This window comes from Symphalangus syndactylus, chromosome 20 (assembly GCF_028878055.3).
Source record: "Symphalangus syndactylus isolate Jambi chromosome 20, NHGRI_mSymSyn1-v2.1_pri, whole genome shotgun sequence".
Classification (NCBI taxonomy): Eukaryota; Metazoa; Chordata; class Mammalia; order Primates; family Hylobatidae; genus Symphalangus; species Symphalangus syndactylus.
The window spans coordinates 37,605,321-37,631,504 of NC_072442.2; the positions used below are offsets into that span (position 1 = coordinate 37,605,321).

Genomic DNA, 26,184 nt, shown 5'->3' on the forward strand with positions numbered 1-26,184 from the left:
GAGCAGTGTTGAAATTCCCACTAGAACAGTGTTATCACATTTTAATATGAGCCTCACTGCAGTCTCAGTGCTTCTAATTGCTTTCGAACCATTGTTTTCCTGCTTTTGCTTGATGAACCCAGCATCTGGCATGATTCTAAAAAGTACTACAGACAGCTGTGTGCAAAATTAAAAAAAGAAAAAGGCCAAGATTAAAACACATTTTTAAAAGGTTCAGAATTGAAATATTTTTTTCTGAATTCAAACAGTTTGAGGGGATATCTTTTAAAGTATTTGCCTTCCTTCTTTTTAGTACTCTGGTTGAGAATGTCAGAAACATCAACCTGAATATTATCTTAATTTATTATAAATGGAGGGGCTTTATTTTCTCAGATAATCACAGAGTTTTAGATCAAACTTACAAATAGCTTTATAAACTAGTTTGCTCTGTAACTTTCTTAACCAATTGTAAACTTTTAAAGTACTTTTTATTCTCTTAATGTTATCACTGTATCCAACCTCAGTGAATAGTAATACCTTAAATAAATTAAAATTGAGTGATTATAATAGTTTTATTAAAATTTTTATTTTTCTGGCTCATACTTTTAGTGTTTTTATAAACACTAAACATTTCAAGTTTTTATAAAGCTTTATTTTAAAGCCATCTTTAAGAAATAAAAATCATATATTTTCAAAGCTTCTTGACTCTTGTAAGTTAAAGTCGGAGCACTTACACTATTTTACATAATGTGATGTGCTGTTACTATATATCTCACTGTCCTAAAGCATTTACAGCTGAAAACATAGATTGAGCAGTGGATAATTTTATGTAATAATGTAGCAGTTTGCTTTGCAAAATGTGAATTGCACTATTCAGGGGATGGCCCTATAGTTCAGGGTTTAACAGATGTTAACCAAAATCCACAGGGGGAAGAACATGATTGTGAACTGGCAGAAATGAATGGAACTGTGAGGGTAGAATTAATTATCTAAAGGAGAAATAAGCAGTTAGTGTCAGAGATGTGGTATAGGAATAGGTTGAGAAGAGAAAATAATTTTGGAGCTTAACATAAGAGACTATATGGGACTAAAAAAGACAAAGGGCACATCTTACCAGATTCTTGAAATAGTGGCATTGCACTCATCTTTCAACATAAAGCAGCTGCTACCCATCCTTTCTCTCTTGCAGAGAGGACAGAGGTAGAGCAGCCAAGGAGACAAGTGAAAATAGTTTATTTAGAACAGAAAACTGCATTTGCTTCTTGGCAACGATTAAATGTATGTGGCAAAATCTTAGTGCATTTGGAAGTAAATATAAGGAAAGATGACACAGAAAAACTCATGCCCTAGCCCCCAGTCTCATGCCTTCTCACAGATATTTTCAGGGGTGGGGGGAGTTAGTGAGAGGGTATCTTTTACCTTGCCCTTTTGATCAGACCTTAGCTGATTATATGCTTCAGAAGCTGGTGGGATGGGTAGGAGCAGTAACTGGTTTAGATAAGGTACAACAGGACAATTTAAGATTATGAAAAGATTAGAAATATGTAAGAAAGAGAACAACTAGCAGAAGAATCTTAAAAGCCCTGGAAAACTGGGTGGTGTTGGGATGGGAGTGAGAAAGAAGAGAAATTCTGGCCCCAAACTTTCTGAGCGTTTTTATCTGTGACAGGACCCTCTGTACAAGAAGAAGATGGGATGAATTTTATTAATTCTGCATCTGCCTAAATACACACTTGAGTTCTTCAAGATATTTGAACTAAACCAGGTCTGGTGCCTGGAAGGAAAATAGTCTTTAATTATAAAAGATCCATTATTTGTATATCCTTTTAGTAGCACACATTTTTAAAATAGCAGCCTTGGCTGGGTGCGGTGGCTCATGCCTGTAATCCCAGTACTTTGGGAGGCTGAGGCAGGCAGGTGGATCACCTGAGGTCAGGAGTTTGAGACCAGCCTGACCAACATGGTGAGACCCCGTCTCTACTAAATACAAAAAATTAGCTGGGAGTGGTGGTGCATGCCTGTAGTCCCAGCCACTTGGGAGACTGAGGCAGGAGAATCGCTTGAACCTGGGAGGTGGAGGTTGCAGTGAGCCGAGATCGTGTCATTGCACTCAAGCCTGGGCAACACGAGCGAAACTCTGTCTCAAAAAAAAAAAAAAAAAAACAAGGCAGCCTTATCAAGATATAATTCACATACCATAAAATTTACCCATTTAAAAGGTACAAGTTAGTGGTGTATAGTATAGTATACTGTAGTACAGTATAGTATAAGTATAGTATAGTATAGTATAGTATAGTATAGTATAGTATAGTACAGTACAAGTTGTGCAACCATCACCACTATCTAATTTCAGAACGTTTCATCACCCCAATAAGAAACCCTGTATGGATTCTAGAGCCCATTATCTCCAGAGGTCGAGAGCCCGTACTCTTCGTGACTGTTTTTCACTGTCTCATTGCAAGGTTGTTGAAGACTAGTAGTAATGTGTGTAAGCATCTAGCTTAGTACCTGGACATAGTGGGGAAAAAAAAGCCAGTAGTTTCTATTTATCGTAATGGTACATTAATGGTAATTCTTTCTCTCACATTTCCACCTAGGTTTTTTTATTGGTCCACCGTCAACTTCCTGAATGATATTTATTTTAAAAAGGAAACAGGGAAAATAAAACATGATCCAAAGAATATATTACTTTAATGTAGAGGGGATATAAATGGAAGGGCACTTTTAATGAGCTTAAACATAATTGGAGAACATGAAAGAGGCTTTTTATTTTTACTTGACAATAAGACATAATATTGCTTTAATAATTCATGTCCTGCTTACTCAAAAAAATTTTCTACTTAATTTTTTACTTAAAGTTACAAAGAAAAGCCAGTGGAGTTTTTGCCATGGAATTTTTATAATTTCAGTAATCAATATCTAAAAGGTGATATTGATAAGGCAATATTAATTTTGCCCTTAGATTTGATGGCAATATCACTTAAAGTTATTGAGCAAACTGATTTCCTTCATTTTACTTCAGTTTCTCCTTTTATAAAATGAGTTAGTGACAGTTTTAATCAAAAATTTGATTATAAGGTATAACGTTTATAATTCAAAATTTATTTGCTATAAACAAACTTCATTAATATTAGATTGAATTTCCTACCATAGGCCCAGAATCTAAAACAAAGGACATAACATTTAAATAAAAATCTAGGGAAGACCATGGGAATATTATATAGAATAATCTCTTTTTTTTTATCCTGTGGTCACTCACATTACATTTGTGGTAGTGGTAAACATGGGCCAGTGGAATCTCTTGCCAACTTAAAGATTCTTTGAGTATCTCTATGAGTGGTGTAAAAGGTTGCTGAGAAAATTATTCAGTATATTTCATTATGAAAAAATTCTACTTTGTGAAGCTTAAAAATCTCATTTTGAATTGGCAAGCCTATATTCATGTCAAAGTAAATCGATGCCTAATAATATAGCCTGGCAGGCTAGGCACAGTGGCTCATGCCTGTAGTCCCAGCACTTTGGGAGGCTGAGGGCAGGTAGATTGCTTGAGCCCAGGAGTTTGAGATCAATCTGGGCAACATGGTGAGACCCTGTGTCTACAAAAAAACAAAATTAGCTGGGCATGGTGGCACAGGCCTGTGGTCCTAGCTGCTTGGGAGGCTGAGGTGGGAGGATCACTCAAGCCTGGCAGGTTGAGACTGCAGTGAGCCGAGATCGCACCACTGCACTTCAGCCTAGGAGACCGAGCGAGACCTTGTCCCAAAACACACAAACAAAGAAATAAACAAATAAAAATATAGCCTGGCAAAAACAAATAGTGCTAAGTGAATAAGGAAATTATAAAGCCATGTTAGCTGTAAATTAAGAGATTTAAGAGATTTACCAACGAATGCATAAACTGTGCATTTTGAGTCAAGCAAACTATTAAAAAATGACATCTATGACAGAATTAGAAATTTGAACACTGACTGGTTATTTGATGTTATTAGGAAACTACTGGATTTTTTTAGGTGTGGCAGTGGTATTATGGTTAATTTTTTAAAAAAGAGTTCATTATTTTAGAGAGAGGTGTGCTATGATATTTAAATATATAATGTCTGACAAATAATATGGGAGAGGAGAAAGAGACAGTGTAAGTATAGATGAGATGAGATCGACCATAAGTTGACACTTGTTGAAGCTGGATGATGTATATATGGGAGTTTATTACACTGTTTTGTCTACTTTTATACATGTTTAAACTTCTCCATAATGCAAAGGTAAAAGAAAAAGGTGGAGATGGATTAAAAATGTAACATTATTCTTTTATCTCTGTCATGAGACCTAGTATATTAATGCATACGCTGCTTTATGCATCTGGATATAAAGTACATAGAATAGTGAACTGATTTTTTAAATTGTTGTTCAAGTTAATGTTTTATGATAGAAAGAGCCTAAGCTTTGAAATCAGACCTGAATTAGAATCCCAGCTCCTCTACCTAGAAACTTTGTTAGCTACAGCAAATTACATCACTTGTCGAAGCTTCAGTTTCCTCATGTATAAAATCTCACTAATAATATCTACTTCACAGTTATTATGAGTTGTAATGAGTTTTAATGAGATTATAACTCATGAGGACTGCTTGCCACATGGTAGGCACTTACTAAAGTGGTAACAAGTATTATTATGTCTCAAAGTAGGGCGAGGCAAGTACGTAAATGTATAAAACTTTGATAATAAAATTTTCACGTTATCTTTTCATAAAATTCGTTCATTCATTATAGCGGAACTCTGGTGTAGGGCCATGAAACTCACCACGTATATATTTGTAAGGTTTGTATTTATAGAGAGCATTTTTATTGGTGGTAGCCACTTCAGAGGCTAGATTTACAAGCTTTTTGCTATATAGTGTCTGAGACATGTTGAATGGAAGCACAAATGTTGCTTAACTTCTTGTCCCTTATGGTCACATACTTGGAGCATGTAGTTATGACAACTACAAGAAGCAAAACATTAAAGCAGCAAAGAAACACTATCTTTACACTTTAAAAAAAAGACGAAGGAAATTTCCTTTGAAGTTGAAGAGAAGTGTTTTTGAATTAATGGAGTGTACAGTGATTTTACTAAATTTTATTTATGAAAATACTCTTTGCATTCATGCCAAAAGGTTTTAGCACAGTCATAAGTAGGATTTATACAAAGAAACACAGCCCAAATTTATGACGTGTTTGCAAATGTAAGAAAAAGTCTAAATTTACAATATTTATAATTTATTGTTAAGTATCTTTCCACCACTATTCCTGGAATGCTGATATTTTATAAACACAAGCATTGGTTTTGAACCTAGACTATCTCAATCTATACTACTTTTTAAAAAAAGAAATATTCCAGCATGTTTTTCATGTCTTTTGGGGATTTAATAGGGGGGAAATGAACCCAGGCTGAATACTCCTGCCTTTGGCTTTGACTCAACCTTTTAACATCCACAGTCTTGACAGCTGCTTTTGTGGCTTGACTTCCTTCAGGCATTTTCCCCCTTTTTTCTTATTTGTTACATTTTATACAAATTAATCTGTAGCAAGTGGACACACACACAAACTGTTTTTGAAGTTAATTACTAATTTTGATACCTTTTCAAATATTTTACTTCCTATACATCTACTGGTAGGGTGTTTTTTTTAGTGGAATAATGCATTTTTTAAAAGGGCAGAATAATGCATTTTAAAATTAATGCAGCAGTTGTTTTGCAATGACTATCAAATTTTATTTATTTATTTATTTATTTTTTTGAGACGGAGTCTCACTCTGTCACCCAGGCTGGAGTGCAGTGGCGCAATCTTGGCTCACTGCAAACTCTGCCTCCTGGGTTCAAGCAATTCTCCCGCCTCAGCCTCCCAAGCAGCTGGGACTACAGGCGCCAGCCACCACGCCCGGCTAATTTTTTGTATTTTTAGTAGAGACAGGGTTTCACCATGTTAGCCAGGATGGTCTTGATCTCCTGATCTCATAATCCGCCTGCCTGGGCCTCCCAGAGTGCTGGGATTATAGGCGTGAGCCACCACGCCCAGCCAAAAGATTTTTTTTTTTTAACAAAAAGACTCAATTTTTTCCTTTCTAAAGTTAACATTTTCCAAGATTTTCATGTCCTTTGTAAAAGTCCTTCCTATTCTTTAGTAGATGATATTAAGATGTAAAAAAAGAACTAAATTTTATGCAGGTAAAAGAAATCATTGGAATCAGGTAATGCTGCCTTCTGTATTCCCTACATAATGTATTATGTACAAGGATGTTCATGATAGCATTGTTTGGAATAGCAAACAGACAGCCTAAATGCCCAGCAATCGGGGACTAATTAAATAAATATACATCCATTTAATGGAATGCTATATAGAGTTAAAAGAAAACGATACATATATATGTAATATGTAATATGGAAGGTTCTCCAAGGAGTATTGTTAGATGAAAAGGGTAATTTGAGCAAACTAGTGTGTATAGTTTGTTTCTGTGTGTGTGTGTGGCACAAGCACACGTGTTTTTATTTGTATATAGAATATTTTTGGAAGGATACATATGTATCTATTAACAGTGGTAATCACTGTTGAGGGGGATATTGATATGAATGAAAGAGAGAATATTCTTTGATACTATTTGAATTTTCACCATGTGCATGTATTATTTTTAATGTTAAAAATTGGTTAAAATAAAAAATGATATAAATTTATATTGCTGATACGGAGCAGTTGCCAAGATAAATGGTTAGGAAGAAAAGCTGGATACAGAAAAGAACAAATGTTACCATTTGTTTGAAAAGAGGAAAAAAAATACATATGCCACACACACAGAGACCCTTGTTATATTAGATACAAAAATCCGTAGAACACCCAAGAAATCTCACAATGGTTGTCTCTGGAGAGAAGGATCAGGAGAAGAGAGGATAGATGAACTTTCATTATATGCCTTCTTGTAACATTTGAAGGTTTTGCTCTAGGCATACTTAACTTTTTTTATATAATAAAGAAGCTTTCCAAAACAAACAAAAAAACAGCATGGTAGTAATCTATTTTTCAGTAGAATCATGATTAGCAGTTTCTTATCCATTCAAGTTTTCATCTATCTATTTGTTTGTTTGTTTATATATTTATTTATTTATTTATTTATTTATTTATTTATTTATTTTAGTTTTTGAGACAGAATCTCACTCTGTCACCTAGGCTGGAGTGCAGTGGCTTGATCTCAGCTCACTCACTGCAGCTTCCATCTCCCAAGATCAAGTGATCCTCCCACTTTGGCCTCCCCAGTAGCTGGGACTACAGGCATGAGCCACCATGCGCAGCTAATTTTTGTATTTTTTTGTAGAGACACGGTCTCACCATGTTACCAGGCTGGTATCGAAATTTTGGGCTCAAGAGATTTGCCCGCCTCAGTCTCCCAAAGTGCTGGGATTACAGGCATGAGCCACTGCTCCTGGCTTATTTATTTTGAAATGTTAGTTAATGGGCAAGGCCCTGATGATGGTATAAAAAAGCAGCATTCTCTGTTGTTTAATGTTTGAGAACACTGGTATATATAGGTGTGTTGAGTTTACTTATCACTTAAAAGTGAATTTTTTTTTTTTTTTAGACAGAGTCTCACTCTGTCACCCAGGCTGGAGTGCAGTGGCATGATCTCGGTTCACTGCAACCCCCACCAATGGGTTCAACCAATTCTTGTGCCTCAGCCACCCAAGTAGTTGAGATTACAGGCACGTGCCACCATGCCCGGCTAATTTTTGTATTTTTAGTAGAGATGGGGTTTTGCCATGTTAGCCAGGCTGGTCTCGTACTCCTGGCCTCAAGTGAAAAAGTGAACTTAAAAATAAATTATATGGCTGGGCATGGTGGGTCACATCTGTAATCTCAGCACTTTGGGAAGCCGAGGGAGGCTGATTGCTTGAGCCCGGGAGTTCCAGACCAGCCTGGGCAATATAGAGAGACCCCATCTTTATAGAAGATACAAAAATTAGCCAAGCATGGCGGTGTGCACCTGTGGTCCCAGCTACTTTGGAGGTTAGGGTGGGAGGATCACTTGAGCCTGAAAGGTCAAGGCTGCAGGGAGCTGCAATTGCACCACTGCACTCTGGCCTGGGTGACAGAGTGAGACCCTGTCTCAAAACAAAAACAAAACAAAAATAATAATAATTTTAAATTAGTATTGTATAATACTCATGGTGACTGATAATGATACCTTTTCTTACCCCATCTTAGTCTTTTTAGAAGTTCACAGAACTTCAGATTTTCATCTTCACATAGATGTCAAGGAAAATCAAGTCACTGAAAATTAATGAGTGCTTTAAATTTATTTGATTAGCCCAGGGGACTTTGGTTGAGGAAAAAAACAACTTATAAATGATTTCTCTTAGAAGGTATTATTCCTGGACCAACACAGAAAATCAGGTGAGGAGTACAGTTTCTGAGCATAGAATTTTTACATAAGAATTAGTGTTCATCAAGACTTGTGCCTCTAACAAATTTTCATGTTTTAAACACAAAATATTGAGAGAAAAGTGTAGTTCATTTGAATACAAACTTTTTTGGTTTTTCTGCTTAAAACTTTTTTGTAAGTAGGTTAAGCCTTCAGACCTGAAACCCAATGAATTTGCTTGATATTTTGAGGCTAAATAATGTAATAGGTGGACCCAATTCTATTAGAAAGCATTTATTTTTCATTTGGCTTCTCATCAACACATGCTTCTCTCAGAAACTTGTTTATGAAGATGGCTAAGTATCACTAGCACAGGAAAGGGACTGCTAAGTTATAGGCAAGGGGATTTATATGACATGTAAAATAAAGATTCCAGTTTCTACTGACTCTTGTGAGGCAAATAGTGGAAGAACCAATCTTGTGAACCTTATCGGTCTTTGTCAGCTGATGTGAATTTAACACACATTTGCCATCCTGGAAAAGTTCTTGATCATGATTAATCTCTAAAAGGTATTTTCCTAAACTTAAAAAGTGATACCCTTAAGATTTATGCACTTTACTTGTGTTAGTGATACCTCAATTAAAAAGTAAATTTTTTAAATAGACACTTTTTCATGTGAAACTTTTTTTCCAAGGAACCAAATATTGAACTGAATTATTGACAGTGAGAGGTTTTGGCTGTTGATAATGATGTTACATACATGTTGTCAAATACATGAATGAGAATCCCTGTTTGGAGTGGGATGTGGCATGGGGAGGTTGAATCTTGTCACCATTTGCCATTACAGCTTTAGTGGTATTGGAGGTTTCTGTTATCACAAAGAAAACTTACCCCTTCTTCAGTATGTTAAAAGCTGGCTCACATGTTTAGGCCTGCTAACCCTAGCCATAATCCATTCTTTACTATGTATTATTTTATTTTTACTCCTTGGACTTTTGAAAACCATTTCTTATATCTACCTGTAGCCTGTAGAACATCTAGTCGTCTTCTTCTTCTTCTTCTTCTTCTTCTTCTTCTTCTTCTTCTTCCTCTTCCTCTTCCTCTTCTTCCTCTTCCTCTTCTTCCTCTTCTTCCTCTTCCTCTTCCTCTTCTTCTTCTTTCTTCTTCCTCTTTTCTTTTTTTTTTTTTGAGACAGAGTCTTGCTCTATCAGCCAGGCACGATCTCGGCTCACTGCAACCTCTGCCTCCTGGGTTTTAAGCAATTCTCTCTGCCTCAGCCTCCCAAGTAGCTGGGATTACAGGCACCTGCCACCATGCCCAGCTAATTTTTGTATTTTTAGTAGAAATGGGGTTTTGCCGTGTTGGCCAGGCTGATCTCGAACTCCTGACCTCAGGTGATCCACCTGCCTCGGCCTCCCAAAATACTGCAATTATAGGCATGAGCCACTGCACCCGGCCATCTCATTCTTCTTTAATGAAAGACATTAGGGCCGGGCGCGGTGGCTCACGCTTGTAATCCCAGCACTTTGGGAGGCCGCGGCGGGCGGATCACGAGGTCAGGAGATCGAGACCACGGTGAAACCCCGTCTCTACTAAAAAAATACAAAAAATTAGCCGGGCGCGGTGGCGGGCGCCTGTAGTCCCAGCTACTCGGAGGCTGAGGCAGGAGAATGGCGTGAACCCGGGAGGCGGAGCTTGCAGTGAGCCGAGATTGCGCCACTGCACTCCAGCCCGGGCAACAGAGCGAGACTCTGTCTCAAAAAAAAAAAAAAAAAAAAAAAAAAAAAAAAAAAAAAAAAAAAAAAAAAGAAAGACATTAGAATCCAACTAGCTTTGTAGTTTCTCTCAAGAAGTTTCTTAAGTAATGTCGGCTTACCAGTTGGGGCATAATAGACCCCAAAATGCATCAGGATTGCAAACGAGTGCTAAGGCCTACTACAACTTGTTTGGGAGAAAGGAAAGGTGGGACAAGAGAGCAAGATGAACCAATAATAATAAAATTGCTACATTTATGTGGCATTATATATTTTTCAAAGGATTTTCCTGCTCTGAGACTTAAAGCATGATAGTGCCAGAAAGGAAACACATTCTTTAACCCAGCCAGGTCAATGCTATATTTAAGTATCTAACAGAATCAAACAGAAGGTGCTGGAAAAAATCAGTATATTAATTTCACTAAGACTGAGGTGGCTGTTCTAAATTTTGCAAGCATGAAATTCATACCAAAAAGTGATATTTTGAAAAAATTACTACATTACTCGATAATAAATTTCAACTATGAATTGGACCACTTCTTTCTTGACCAAATCATTGACCACATTTTGTTTTGTCTGTCAGTTCTACTCTCCATACCTGATGTGACTACTGCTATTATCACTAATAATCATAATTTATAGATTTAATTTACTAAAGTTAAAATACTAATTAATAGCATATACCATAAAGTCAACTCACTGGCTGTCATTCAATATGCTTTGTCTTTGAGTAATGATCATGATTTATTAAACATGCAGATTTTCAGGCTATATAGTTCAGTGGATTAGAACAAGAGCTTAGTAATCAGACAAGTTGGGGTGAAAGCCTGGCCCTGCCACTTATGAGTCACCTATATAACTTTGGGTAAGTTATTTCATCTTTGTGTCTCAATTTCTTTATCTTCATATTTGGGATAATAATAAGTCTCAGGATTGTTTTGAGGATTAAATGAGATAGTCCACAAAAAGCCTTGACCCAGAGCTTGTACCCAGTTAGAGTTTAGCTAGCTATTATATAATTATTATTATTATAGCTAACTTTCTCCTATATGTCAAAAGATACTGAAAATTCAGTTGGATAGCTTTGTAATAAGAATTAAGGACTGAGAATACAGTGGCCCAAAGAAAACAGAACTATAAGCCAATAATTCCAGATTATGATTGCCTTATGATAAATGCATTCATTTTACAATATATTTATCCACATACTACCAAATACCTAGGTTTATATATTTTGAATTATGTCAAAATCTCATTACTGTTGAAAATATTCCCACTTAGCAGGTTCCATTTTAGTACCAGTTGAACAATACCAGTGGTAGATGGAATGTGTTAGTGTGAAGCTGGAATGACTGCTGACAGGCTGTAATTTGCTTTATGAAGTGTGGGTTGTCACATATACAATTATCTGGTTTTTATTTGTTGCTGCCAGCCCTCCAGTTTGTTAACATCCAGGAGTTATAGGTGAAACCTAAGAAGGGTTAAAAATCCCAGCATTTTCTTAGAGGATGGGAGAGGAGAACACAGCGGCTGCTTTTTTTTTTTTCTCTTTTCTTGTTTCTTTTTCTTTTTCTTTTTCTTTTTTTTTTTTTTAAGAACAAGGATGATGCTACACGCTACAGCTCACCCTACTGGTCAAAATTAAAAACTGCATTACAAAAGACCATTTTCTTGAGGGAAAAAAAGAAAAAAAGAACTTTTCAATTAGCTCCCACAGACATTTTCCTGTCCAATCCACCACTGACAGATGTAGTTCATTCTGAGAATATCATTAAGCTATGCTGCCCTTTCGGTTGTTGGATTCACAGGTGTTGTTATAGTGATTATACTAAGAGTGTCTAATCAATTTGGCTCCATTTGTGATTATTTAGACTGTGCCACTCTCCTCAAATGTTATCTCTAAAGGTTCTTAAGAAGGCTGTTATTCTTAACATGATTACATAATTAGCAAACAGTAAAAAACTGTAGGTTTTTACTAAGCTAAGCTAAAAACTGTAGTCTTAGGTTCAATTTACTTCTTGTACATTTGAGATCCAGTTGGAGCAACTTTTTAAAAGAATGATAAATGGAAACTTTCTTTACCTGACTTATCATTTATTCTGTAGACTTAATGACATTCAGTACCATTACACTCACTGCCAGGGCCTTGGGGGGAAAAAAGAAATATTTATACATTGAATTATAGATAGGTGTAGTAAAGGAAAAAAAAAAGAGACAGGCAGGAAGTCTGACTGTATAGAACAGAGAAGAATTTGAGACCCTCACTATACATGGATTAATCACAAGAACTAACCACGCAGATCCAAATGGATATTTAGAAATTGGTGAAGCCTCTAGGATGTTCTCTGGAAAACATAGTACATTTTCTAATGCATGAATATGTGCAAAATGGTATGTAATTTAAAATGGAAGTGTTGACAGAATTTTAGTTTTGGTGCAGCAAATTTGCTCTATAATATATTTACATGTGAGTAACATTTCATATATGGTCACATCTGTACCCAACATATATCTTTAGTTGGTATTAGATTCAATAACTTAGTTGAACGGTTATAATAAGGAACAATAAGCTGCAGTTTTGCTAATCTTACTATAGTTCAGCTTTGAGAGCTGTATTACTATTAAATTGGCCCATGAAAATCTGGCAATATTAATGCCATCAAGCATGAAAACTAACTGGGCTTGGATCAGGGAGCTTTATTTGTAGCATTTTAGTGAGAATTTATTAGTTTAAAGAGGGAGCTGTATTTCTTATGGGATCCTAAATATTAAACAGAATAGGAAGTCATGTGTTTCCTTCCAACAACAATAATTTAAAATTTTTCAATTTTAAATTAATCTAAATTTCCTTATATAATCCAGAGATACTTGGTGAAGTAATAGCAAACCCTAGTGTTTTTTGTTGTTGTTGTTCCTTTTTTTTGTTTGTTTTTGAGACGGAGTTTCGCTCTTGTTGCCCAGGCTGGAGTGCAATGGCACAATCTCAGCTCACCACAACCTCTGCCTCCCGGGTTCAAGCAATGCTCCTGCCTCAGCCTCCCAAGTAGCTGGGATTACAGGCATGCGCCACCAGTCCCGGCTAATTTTTTTGTATTTTTAGTAGAGACAGGGTTTTCCATGTTGGTCAGGCTGGTCTCGAACCCCAAACTCAGGTGATCTGCCTGCCTCGGCCTCACAAAGTGCTGGGATTACAGGCATGAGCCACCATGCCTGGCTGCAAACCCTAGTTTTTAACCACACCATATAAACAGTTGGTTGCAAACATGAATAGAGTCTTTATAATATAGCTCACAATTAATTTGAAGAGAAATAAAAGATGATGTAGACTAACATGAAAAAATCAAGACTTTGCATATTGAATAAGCAAACATATATGTTTTCCCTGTTATTTGTTATTTTCTCACTTTTTTAATGCTTAAACCATTTTCTGTCTTTTAAAATTTCTTCTCATTTCTCTGGTAAAATTGTCATTATGGCCTGTTTCTGTCTCAAAATAGTACCTGCAAATTCAGGATTAAACGGATTTGCTGTGAACTAAAATAGTTACAAGGGGAACATCATCATGGTTCATTTTTCTCCCTGTTTTATTTGGAATTGAATTAGTAAATGAAAGTTTTAGCAGTTTAATTCACTTCTCCATAAAGTTTATGGAGCAGCAACAGCTGGTTGAATCTGTGGCAGAAAAAGCCAACTTCTAGTGGCCAAGACTATTGTTTCAGAATTAAGGGGGAAAACTCATTAACTGTTAATGAAAACACAGGGAATAAAAAAAAATAGCACAGAAACCCTAGGAAATAATTACCTTACACCTGACACAAAGCTGCTTTATCTTTCTGCTCCAACCCTCAGAAATTCACAACTTATCACTCTGTGGAGCATGAATGAAATTGAGTTTGACTCTCAGAAAAGAATAGAGAAATCATCCGCTTATGGGCCCCTCAGCACGTACTTGGTGGAGAACCTGCCACTGAATATACCAAGGAGTGTATCTAACGCCCAATTCTTATGACACTTAGGCTACAGGAGCAAATTACCTGCTAATAGCAGGTGAACCCTTGATATAGTTCCACTAGATCTTGTTTAGAAATACAAACAGAAAGGACTGAAGGTAGTGGATGTGATTAATGGAGATATGGTGTGTTAGAATATATATCTGTATAGAAATATATTGATTCTGAGGGAGTTGCAGTGGGAAAGTGTGTCTCCAGTGGCAAGGGGTCTTGCTTGTGAGAAAGCCACTCTAAGCAGATGGAGTTCTAAGCCCTAATTATAGAGCTGCTGAGTGGAAATGTCTGTCACTATAGTTTGTGATCATTTACATCTGATCTCACTGTACTACAGTTGTGGCCATTTGGAACTGCGATTGTCAGAGCTATAGACAAATCCAGAGAACACGTGTTTATTTTATATGTTTTATGGTTATGTTTTAAAGAAAAATGATGTTCTTAAACAAATCCAAAATGACCACAATAATTGCTGTTCTTCTATAAAACTTTTCACCCATGCATCCTCAGTAGTTGTAATCATTTCAATTACACGGGAGTGTCTATTTATATGGTATTATAGCCTTGTTTCTGTGTGTGCCCAAGGGAACTGGGTCACTTGATATGACACTAAAAACACTTATAACAATATCTCCATCATCAGGAACTAATTGCACTTGCGTGTAAAGCTTATTTCTAAATGTTCCCACACCACAACCATTTGTACTACTGACCTAGGCTCTGTTTTGCTTCATTGAGTTGTATATCTATGTCGTTGTGTACTTTACAGAGGAACTGTCTCATGTTTGACACCAGGGGTGGCTGTTGAAAGCACACCTTGGGTGACTATACTCAGAAACCATAGGAATCATGTGGAAGTGACTTTTCCATCTGAAGTTAGGCAAGCAAGTGCCAAATCCAGGCAGGTGTTTTGGGTAAGACTTTAAAAACTGAGACTGTGAAGGCAATGTGATACCCTGGATTGGATCCCAAAACAGAAAATGTACATTAATGGAAAACCTGTGAAATCCAAATAGAGTCTGTAGTTTAGTTAATAGCAATATACCAATGTTAATTTATTGGTTTTGGCAGATAGACCTCAATTATGTAAGAAGTTGACATTGGGGAAAACTGGGTGAAGGGTATGTAGGAACTCTGTACTATCTTTGCAACACTTACATACATCTAAAATTATTCCAAACTAAAAAGTTCACTAAAAAAAAAGCCCTTCCTGATCTGCATGTTTTTAAAATGCTTAGAATGCGAGCATGTGCTTTTTTCTTTTTTCTTTTCTTTCTTTTCTCTTCTTTTTTTTTTTTTTGAGACAGGGCTCACTCTGTTATCTAGGTTGGAGTGCAGTGGCACAGTCATAGCTCACTGCAGCTTTTACATCCTTGGCTCCTTGGCTCAAACGATCCCCCCCATCTCAGCCTCTCAAGTAGCTGGGACCACAGGCACAAGCCACCATGCCTGGCTAATTTTTCTACTTTTTGTAGAGATGGGGTATCGTCATGTTGCCCAGGCTGGTCTTGAACTCCTAGGCTCAAGCCATCCACCTGCTTTGGCCTCCCAAAGTGCTGGGATTATAGGTGTGAACCACTGCGCCTGGCTAGGTTCTTTTTCTTTAATGGTGGATTTGCCACATTTTTGAAGCAAGCAGAAAACTTTGAGTCCAGAATAATAGTTTATACATAATGTTCAGTATATCCTACAAAAGTTAAATTTTGCTTGGCAATTCCAGTACTTTTTTTACTTTTAAAGATTTTTATTCGGCTTAAAATAAAAATTCCATTTAACCTTGCAGCTCACTTTCAGGTTACTAGCCAGGCAGTACATTTAGATTGTGTTGATAATATAATTTTAGTGGACTTCCAGTGATGTAAAATTTGAGCATTTTAATCCTCAGTCCAGTATTTGAGAATTTTTCTAGTTATTATGGAAATTACACAGTGATGCTTTAAGCATAGCTATAAACTTTGTGTACTGATAAGTAAACTAGTAAAGGAGAGTATTTCTTCTGGCTTTGGCCAATGACTATTGTGTGAGTTTTCTACAATTTTTATTTCTCTTTTCCATAATAAATTTTATGGTTTATTTCTAAAGTCCTATATTTGTAGGTGTTCAACTCAGTTATGGACATCTACCTACCATACAGCATTTGAAGAAGAGTCTAGATATGATCATCTAATTTATGGAAAGAGAAGGCTACAGCCATTCTCTTTTTATCATTTTATAACCTCCCTAGCTTTCTAGTTTAATTGTAGGAAATAAACCTTTAAAGTGAGGCAATACAGATTCTATGTAGGTTGTTTGGTTTCACAGCTCCCTAGTTGAAATCCAAGGCCAAAACTCTACAGTATTTACTGAGATTAGCATTGGTGATTTCCTTTGGAAATTAGTATTTGAGATAATATTAAATTCAGTTGAAAATCCTATTTTCATGTTTGTGAAATTAAATAAGCAGCTGTCAGTGTCCTTTTATTAGCAGACTGTACCTCTCTTTGGGGGATTTTAAGGAAAGCCATTTGCAATACTTAGAGCCTTGTCTTCCGGTTTCTGAATGAGCTAACATCTTCTGTCTGAACCTTTTAAAGTATAATAACATCGGTCACTTCTACAGAATACAATCCAATGTATATTGAAAACACACAAAAGAGATTAGCATTAATTGCATAATTCAGTATTGTGTATACATTACCTTTTATCAAAGCCATTTTACAGAATAAATATTATCTTCTTAGGGCTTTTAGAATTCCTAAGAGGTCAGTTGCCTAGGCTGTAAACTAGAATTACAAAGAAAGAACTTCGTTAACGTTGCAGAACAAATAGGAATACCATCCAGCAAAGTCTAGGTGTTCTCTATTTTTATAATACTTCTCTTACTTTTCAGAGAAAGACTATTGACCTTGCTATATTATATTATGTATAGAAGGTTAAACCTTTGGGTCAGTCCTATTTCATTTGAAATAGAGGCATGCAGGGTAAAGGTTGTAATTATTGGAGACATAGTATATAGGAATATAAATTTAATTCTTTTTTTTTTTTTTTTAGATGGAGTCTCGCTCTTGTCACCCAGGCTGGAGTGCAATGGTGCAATCTTGGCTCACTGCAACTTCCACCTCCCGGGTTCAAGCGATTCTCCTGCCCTAGCCTCCCGAGTAGCTGGGATTACAGGCACCCACCACCACGCCCCGCTAATTTTTGTATTTTTAGTGGAGACAGGGTTTCACCATATTGGCCAGGCTGATCTTGAACTCCTGCCCTCAGGTGATCCGCCTGCCTGGGCCTCCCAAAGTGCTAGGATTACAGGCGTGACCCACCGTGCCTGGCTGAATATAAATTTATATAGCTATGTTTTTATTTTAAGTATGATAGAGAAATTTCTTTCTGGTGGCAAGAGGTATTCCCACTATAAGCTAACAGTTCCTAAGTTTTAGTGAGAGAGTTACTTGAGTGGAAAATTTTTCATCCAGGTAAGTCAGTTCTTGAACCTATTTAACTGTTTCCTGTATGTTAATGGATAGTGGCCATGTTCATCATCCAGTAAAAGATACATTTTTTTTTCAAATACTGGAAGAGATCACACACAGATCCTTTTATAAGGTTGTATCCTTTTATAAGGATGCCCAAAGGTTGACCTTATTTTCTTTTTTTTTTGTCCCTCAGGGGGAGACATTGGACAGGACAGCTCTGATGATAATCACAGTGGGACTCTTGGCCTGTCCCTCACATCCGATGCACCCTTTTTGTCAGATTATCAGGATGAGGGTGAGTGTTATCCTTCTGGATTTTGGGTGACCACCATACTTCATTATCTTTTGTCCTGACATCTTTGCCTTTTGTTGTTTTTGTATCCAGCAGCCTTTGGTGGGTTTTCTGTACTGGTAATCACTAGTTTGCAAAGAAAAACTATTTGTTTCATTGTGGTGCTGATCCTCCTTGGTAATTCAATACTTCTGAAGTTAATGTACTTAGGGAGACACTAATTCCATATTGGAACAGGAAGACATCATTATTGATCTTTTTATAAAAACTGTAGCTCAATAGCTAAGAGGGCATTTTAAGATTTCAGGGCCTAGTTTATACCATTCTTTTGGATTTTTTAGCTTCACTGATTTACATGAGAATTGAAGCTTTTATTTAATGATTGTTGGATTATAAATTTTCTGTGGATCATTTGAGACCCTTGAGCTCATCATAGTATATAATAAGATACCATTTCACCTGTACTTCTCACATACCCCTGACCATATTGGTATTGCTCAAGGGGAAGGGAAAGCCACAAGAACTACAGTGTAAATCTTCCTAGAGCATCAATTTTACTTGAATATTTGGGAATGAGAGGAGTTAAATAATTCAATTGTTAGAAACATTATTTTTATATTCAAAATTCCATAGTATATAACATAGTGAAATGCAAAATATACATGAATTTTTAAGATAACATAAAATATAAATATTTTGGCCTGATGGCTGCCAGTTTCTGGCTCAGGGCCTATATTTCCCAAGTGTGGGGATCCGCTGTGCCTCTTCTGGCATGTGGCCACCTGAGCAGAAGGTTTCATCATCACGGATGCGCATGGTTTTCTTATCAGAGTCTCTCTCATGCCTTCCCAGTAGGGTTAAAAAGGTAGAGGTGCTACTAAATTGAACATTAAATTGGAAACACATTATTCACTTAGGGATTGGGAATAAAGTTGGTAAATTATTCCTTTCATTTCTTTGTTAGTCTGCAATCTTTCCATTTCTTTTTATTTAGATTTCGAGAGCTTATAATTTCTATTTTACTCTCTCTTTTTACTTTATCCATTGATTGTTATTTCATTTAGCCTTTTTGACGATTCATGTTTTTTTCCCTTTCACTGACTTGATAACCTCCACATAAGAACTGGGGGTTGAATCACACAGAAACATTTTATTTTGCTTGGGCTTTGTATAATAGCACAATTAGTAATACCCAAGTTTTAAAATGGGGTTTGTAATATAGGATCTGTGTATTGGTTTAGGTATTACACTAAAAACATTGTTTGGATTGAAAGTTTAATAATTACATTGGTAGCTGATTAATACTTGTAGAAAATTAACAGTGCAAAACAGGAAGAAATCAACTTTTCATTTGTTTTTGATTAATCTAATGCTTGACAGAATTAGAACAATAGTGCCTCATTAATCTTTAGGTCACTTATTTGGTATTTCCAACTTTCCCAAACACAACTGAGAACACAATAAGTAATCCAGAAAGGCCTCTAAGTGGAAATAGATGTGACTTATATACCTTGCTCTTGGAAGAACCCCTGAGGCCCTTTGCTGAGGAATCTTCTTACAAGTCTCTAACCAATACAGTGTTTTGGTTTCTCAGCCCACAGTAGAGCTTCAAATTAGAAGAAGGGGTACTATAAAGGCATCAATTAACAAATAAGATTAAGGTAAGAAACAAGAACAAAACTTTATATAGAAAACAAAATCTATAAATAAAATTTATCTAAGAATAATTTTTTTAAAATAGCAGTTTGGGGTCATTTTCTATGATAGAGAAAAAGAGTGCATGCTCACCTAAGTGCTCAGTACCTTAATAAATTAAAACTTTTTTAGCTAGCATTTATTGAGCACTTACTATTTGCCTTGCATCATCTGTATGGTAAGCACTCTGTGTATGTCATCATTTGATCCTCAAGACTGCCCTAAAATGTGGGTATTAGGATTATCCTTATTTTACAGACAAGGAAACAGACTCGGGGAAGTTAACTTATCTAAAATCACACAGCTAATAAGTAGTAGTGCCAGGATTTACGCCTACATAGTCTGGTTCTAAAACCTCTGCTCTTAACCACTCTACTATCCTTACCACTATCCTTATCTGAGATATCCAAAAAAATAGATTCATACTCCAAACATTTTGGCAGATTCATACTCCAAACATTTTGGCTAAGACCATACAGATAAAAATACTATGCTTAAAAATATTTTCATTAAAATAGTTGAAATTTAGGAAAAACATTTGTGTTGAAAGAGGTAAATCTGGAAAACTCCAAAGTGCAAAACTTTGTTCCGTAACAGTTCCTCATAAGAGAGGAGTTCATTATATTAGTAATATTAAATTCTTACTTAATAAATTTTTATTTTTAGTTCTATGCATGAAATTAAAAGAATTCCCAAAGTGACATAGTCAATGGTAGAGGTAGGAATAGACCTATTTCTGTGTTAAAAACTTGATTGTAAGATGATGTGATACTGTTTAAATGTGAGTTTCTGCAAAGCATTGAATCTAGCACAGTGCTTGAGTGCCTAATGCATAACAGGCACAATAAATGTTCATTTTCATCCCCTGAAAATTAAAGATACATACATTTCCTGTGAAATTAAAGAGAAAGTTATAAAGATGTCAAAATTTTGAGCAATCTCTATATCCTATTTAATTAGATTTTACCATTATAGAGAATGATAACACTTGATATGCTACTTATTCATTTTTTTAAACAAATATTCATTTAAAGATTCCTAGGTAACACCAAGACACTGTGTTAAGCTGCAGGTGAAAAATGCAGTGAGAAAGCAGATACAGTCCCTGCCCTCATGGAGCTTACCATCTCATTGGGAAAACTATTAATAAGTAGACAAATAAAAAATATAAAGTTAGTGTCTTTATAGATAGCTAAGTCAATTATTTATAAAGAAAAAATATTCCTCTTTATTTTTTATTATTTTTTTTTGAGACAGAGTTTCGCTCTGTCACCCAGGCTAGAGTGCAGTGGTGGGATCTCACTGTAAGCTCTGCCTCCTGGGTTCACACCATTCTCCTGCCTCAGCCTCCCAAGTAGCTGGGACTATAGGCACCGGCCACCGCGCCCGGCTAATTTTTTGTATTTTTAGTAGAGACGGGGTTTCACCGTGTTAGCCAGGATGGTCTCGCTCTCCTGACCTCGTGATCCCCCCCCTCCTCAGCCTCCCAGATATTCCTCTTTAACATTCTTTGTAATGACAGTTATTTTAGGCTTTTCGAATTTTGTCTTCATTAGAAAATGTGAAAATATTTCAGATACTTTGTCTTCCACTGTCAGCTAGAGTAGTATCCTAGACTTGCCATTATAAAAGGATACACAGTTGGGCCCATCCACCCATAACTTTAGTGATGAGGGGCAGTAACTATGCTGCATATCGTGTTTAGGTCATGACTTTGTGAAAACTACAAAGAGTTCTAGAAGAATATAGAAACCTGGCCAGGTACACGCAAAAAATGAAAACCAAGGTTACAGGCTAACCCATGCATAAAAATGAGAGCCTGTTGCCACCTAATTACAATTCCTTCTCCTTTTCCTTTGTAAATGCCCACAATCTGAAGGCAGAGAGAGACGCCCACAATTTGAAGGCAGAGAGAGACACTCACAAGAGCACAGCCCCACCATTGGGAATGAAAACTTGCTACCAAGTAATAACATTTAGATTTCTAAGCTAAAAGCATAGTTTTTACCATATGGAAGGAAAAAAATGTAGTAGGAAACACTGACCACAATACTTAGTACAAGAGCCAAGCAACTACAAAGCTCAAGATCTGATTGTTTTCGGTGTCCAAAATATACAGTGGATTTTAATGTATTTATAAACTTACTTTGTTAGTATAATGAAGAATCCCTGCATACCTACATTATTTTTTAAAGTGGATTGGGGAAAGTGATCATTCTATAAGCAGAGTATAGTGACTCCTTCTGGAAGAAAAAGAAAAAAATAAAATTATTTTAGAAGAAACCTAAAATCTATGATAATGTATTATTTGTTATATATGTTTATATTCTAATTAAAGAATGGGTGAATGGATATTTAACAATTAAATCTGGATAGAAGTGAGAATATTTTAGAGCTTCTTTGTCCATCAGGATGTTGAGGGTTAGAGAAGATTCTTATTCTTCAGCAAAATGAGAAACAACTGGAAAAGGAAAGACCTGTAACCATCATTGGAAAAGAGTAGTAATGAATAACTGAAGAGACTGTTGTTGATTGATTTTATTACATACTTGTTGATTTAAAAGGAACTGCAAACATGTAAAGTACCAATAGTAGCTATTTTGAACTCCATGCCATTTCTGAAAAGTACATTTAAAAATATAGAGAATATTCTGGAAATAAAAAGAATCCATTTTTACAGTGCTATTTTTAGCACTTTTAAGACATTTCTCTGTTTTCATTTTAGTTCTGAAATACAAGTCAATTTTGGATTTAAGATTATGAATAATAATAGACTAGCTTTTGTTGATCATTGTGGGTTTTATTTTTATAATAGTGGGGAGAAAGCATTAGATATGAATCTATTTTAAACAAAACTGTTTTAGTATTCTGAAATTAAAATGGTTTAATTTATTGATTAAATTATTGTAGCCGGAGTTCAAGTTTGTCTTCAATTTCATGGTGCCAAAGTTAGTATCATGGAATCTGGGAGTTGGAAGGGATGATAAAGTCATCTAGTAATAGGAACCATTTATCGAGTGTTTACGATGCTTTACTAAGTGCTTTCCATGGCTTATCTCATTTAATTCTCAAACCAGCTCAGAGAGGAAGACATTGTTACCTATTTTACAGGTAAAGTATTCAGGCTTTAATTCAGGTTAATTGACTTGACCAAGGATGACACATCTAATCCACCTGAGGGACTAGAGTTCCAATAGATTTCAAAGCCATTGCTTTTTGAAGAGTTCTGCTGAGGTGGATGTTTGTTCCTCTGTAGACATCTACTCTTATGGGCTTTCCAACTCATTTTCCTTATTGCTTTTTTCACTGGATATAATGTTGATTTTTAAAATAAGTGTATTCACAGCTAAAAATTATCCTCTAAATGCTTTTACTGCATCCCACAAAATTTCATTCATAATCTCTAAGTGTTTTATCATTTCCTTTATGATATCCTTTTAAACTTACGTGTTATTTAGAAGCATTTTTTGTGTTTTTGTTCTAGTTTTTATTTTAGTTTTTTTGGTTGTAGTTTCAAGAATTTTAAAACCTACTCTTTTATTATTGACTTCTGATTTTATTACATTATAATCTAAGAGCACAGTGTATATTATTTTGATTCTTTGGACTTTGTTGAGACTTCCTTTTAGCTGTAATGATCAGGTTTTGCTTATGTGCTATGTGTGCCCCGGAAACATTTATTGATTACACTCTTACTCTTTTTATTTTTATAAATAATACTCTTTAAATCTTTTATATTCCTAGATTTTCTTTTCTCTCCTGAGAGGACTGTGTAAAATCTCCAATTACAATTGTAGATATATTCATTTTTTTCCATGTTTTGTTTTGTTTTCAGGGTCATATTAGGTACTTATAAAGAGCTCTAATTGATTAAAAAGACCCCCTCTTAATGAACTGAAATCCTATTCCTAGAACTTCCACTTATTTAGTTTCACCTCTAAATCTATGAGAGCACCCTCGATAGACTTTATTGTATGTATTTATTTATTTATTTGAGACGGAATCTAGCTCTGTTACCCAGGCTGGAGTGCAGTGGCATGACCTTGGCCCACTGCAACCTCCACCTCCCAGGTTCAAGCGATTCTCTTGCCTCAGCTGCCTGAGTAGCTGGGATTATAGGCGCCCGCCACACGCCCGGCTAATTTTTGTATTTTTAGTAAAGACAGGGTTTCATCATGTTGGTCAGGCTGGTCTCGAACTCCCGACCTCATGATCCACCTGCCTCGGCCTCCCAAAGTGCAAGGATTACAGGCGTGAGCCACTGCGCCCGGCCACTGATAGACTTTATACTCAGTGAGTATAAAAAATGTTCATAAGCCAGTTTGAGATCCCCACTGTTGTGAGTCAGGGGTAAGGCCTGATTTTAGTGTATAAATTATATTGTTTCACAGAGTAAATAACCTGAGCTTCTTACAGTGTTTACTGAGGTATGTGAATTAATGATGCAGGGATTAGAGGTAAATGACCTCATTGATCAGGGTAAATCTTAGATGGAATCTTGCTGACAACTTCGGACTAAAATGTGTGTAATTTAGGGCTGCTTTACTTGGAGTGTTAGAAACCTATGTAGGTTCAGTCAATGGTACACTAGCACCGATAATACATAGTATTCTAGCACCAATAGGACCCTAGTAGATTGAAAAAATTAATGGCTTAAAAACAGCAAGCCATTTACTTCCTTCTCACTGATGGGGTTAGGCTTGTTAACTTTCTTCGTGTGTATTTTTTTAAAACTATGTAAGCTATGTGAACATATTTGGAGTTTTTAGTTCCTTTTTATTCTATGATATGAAGATAATGAAAATGACTCAATATATTCTCTTTCCATAAATAAGTCTGTAAATAAACATATATGCATACATACATATATTCAAGCAAGCATTTTTCTCATTTTCTTTTTATTCTTCAGACAACTGCTTTGATCTTTGTTATTAGCTAGAAGGTATATTTTTCTTTAATAAAGGCACATGACTCCTGTCAAAGCTAATGGAAGTTATGTATGTGTGTTTAGAGGCACATACTGTGGAAGAACATAAAAACTTATATCCATGTCTGTGTTTTTGGAGCCAAAGAATGAATTCCACAGTAGAACACACACTTTCATGAACCTGGTGGATTTCTGAACAAGTTTGTGTTGGCTTTAGGTGAGTCCATCAGATATCAGATCATTGGGAGAAATAAGGACTTGGTGTTGAGTTTACTGTGATAAGGGTAAGTAAACTGTCACTCAGGATCACAGTGGCTTCCTTCATGAAGATAAATGTCTTATTAGATCTAAGACATCATGTCGTTTATATAGTCTGGTATAAATCACAGATGAAGATGACAAACTGGGCTTCCAAGTTGACAGTAATTTATATTACTTAAACAAATGGTTACCAAGGATTATACATGTTTTTGTGAAGAATTAAAAAACAATAACAATTATCTGTCTATGAATGACCTGTTTTTCATTTTCAGCCCAGCATTTTGGGCTGTTGGTGTGTGTTTAAACTCTAACTTTTCATCCAGTACCCAGTAAAGTGCTCTCACATGTGTTGCTAGCTGGACATCTTCCATAGTGCTTCTTTCACTAAAACAAACTCCTTGCAAATTTAACCCATACATTTAGGTTAAATTCTACATAAAATAATGGAATTTAAGAGCTGCAAGAGAGTTGGCAATCACCTAATCTAGTCTCTGTTTTAACAAAGAGAAAACTAAATTTTAAAGATGCTAAGTGGTCAGGCGCGGTGACTCAAGCCTGTAATCCCAGAACTTTGAAAGGCCAAGGTGAGTGGATCACATGAGGTCAGGAGTTCGAGACCAGCTTGGCCAACATGATGAAACCCCCTCTCTACTAAAAATACAAAAAAATTAGCTTGGCGTGGTGGTGGGTGCCTGTAATCCCAGCTACTCAGGAGGCTGAGGCAGGAAAATCGCTTGAACCTGGGAGGCAGAGGTTGCAGTGAGGCAAGATTGCGCCACTGCACTCCAGCCTGGGCAACAAGAGTGAAACTCCATCTGAAAAGAAGAAAGAAAGAAAGAAAGAAGGAAGGAAGGAAGGAAGGAAGGAAGGAAGGAAGGAAGGAAGGAAGGAAAGAAAGAAAGAAAGAGAAAGAAAGAAAGAAAGAAAGAAAGAAAGAAAGAAAGAAAGAAAGAAAGAAAGAAAAGAAAGAAAGAAAGAAAGAAAGAAAGAAAGAAAGAAAGAAAGAAAGAAAGAAAGAAAGAAAGAAGAAGGAAAGAAAGAAAGGAAGGAAGGAAGAAGAAAGAGAGAAAGAGAGAAAGAGAGAAAGAAAGAAAGAAAGAAAAGAAAGAAAGAAAGAAAGAAAGGGAAAGAAAGAACTAAGTGAAGAAGGAAGGAAGGAAGGAAGGAAGGAAGGAAGGGAGGAAGGAAGGAAGGAAGGAAGGAAGGAAATAAGTGAAGAAGGAAGGAAGGTAGGAAGGAAGGAAGGAAGGAAGGAAGGAAGGAAGGAAGGAAGGAAGGAAGATACTAAGTGTCTCCATCCTACAACTAGCAAGTGATAGAGCCAGTATCATACCCAAGACCACCTCTCTGAGAGTGACCTCTCCTGGCTTACACTGCATGCATTCCCTCACCTGCATGATCTCAGCATGCTTTTCAATGCAGCCTCCAAACAGCTTTGT

General features: G+C 36.1%; 1 protein-coding gene across 15 annotated transcripts in view; it reads left to right on the forward strand.

Moving 5' to 3' along the window:
- Nucleotides 1-26,184, forward strand: part of SKAP1 (src kinase associated phosphoprotein 1) — a 300,217-nt gene that overhangs the window by 68,347 nt on the left and 205,686 nt on the right. For all 15 annotated transcript variants that reach the window (XM_055257337.2, XM_055257339.2, XM_063628803.1 and 12 more), the window contains exon 4: nt 17,764-17,865. In XM_055257337.2, the coding sequence (XP_055113312.2) occupies nt 17,764-17,865 (102 nt within the window). The remainder of the gene's footprint in view (nt 1-17,763; nt 17,866-26,184) is intronic.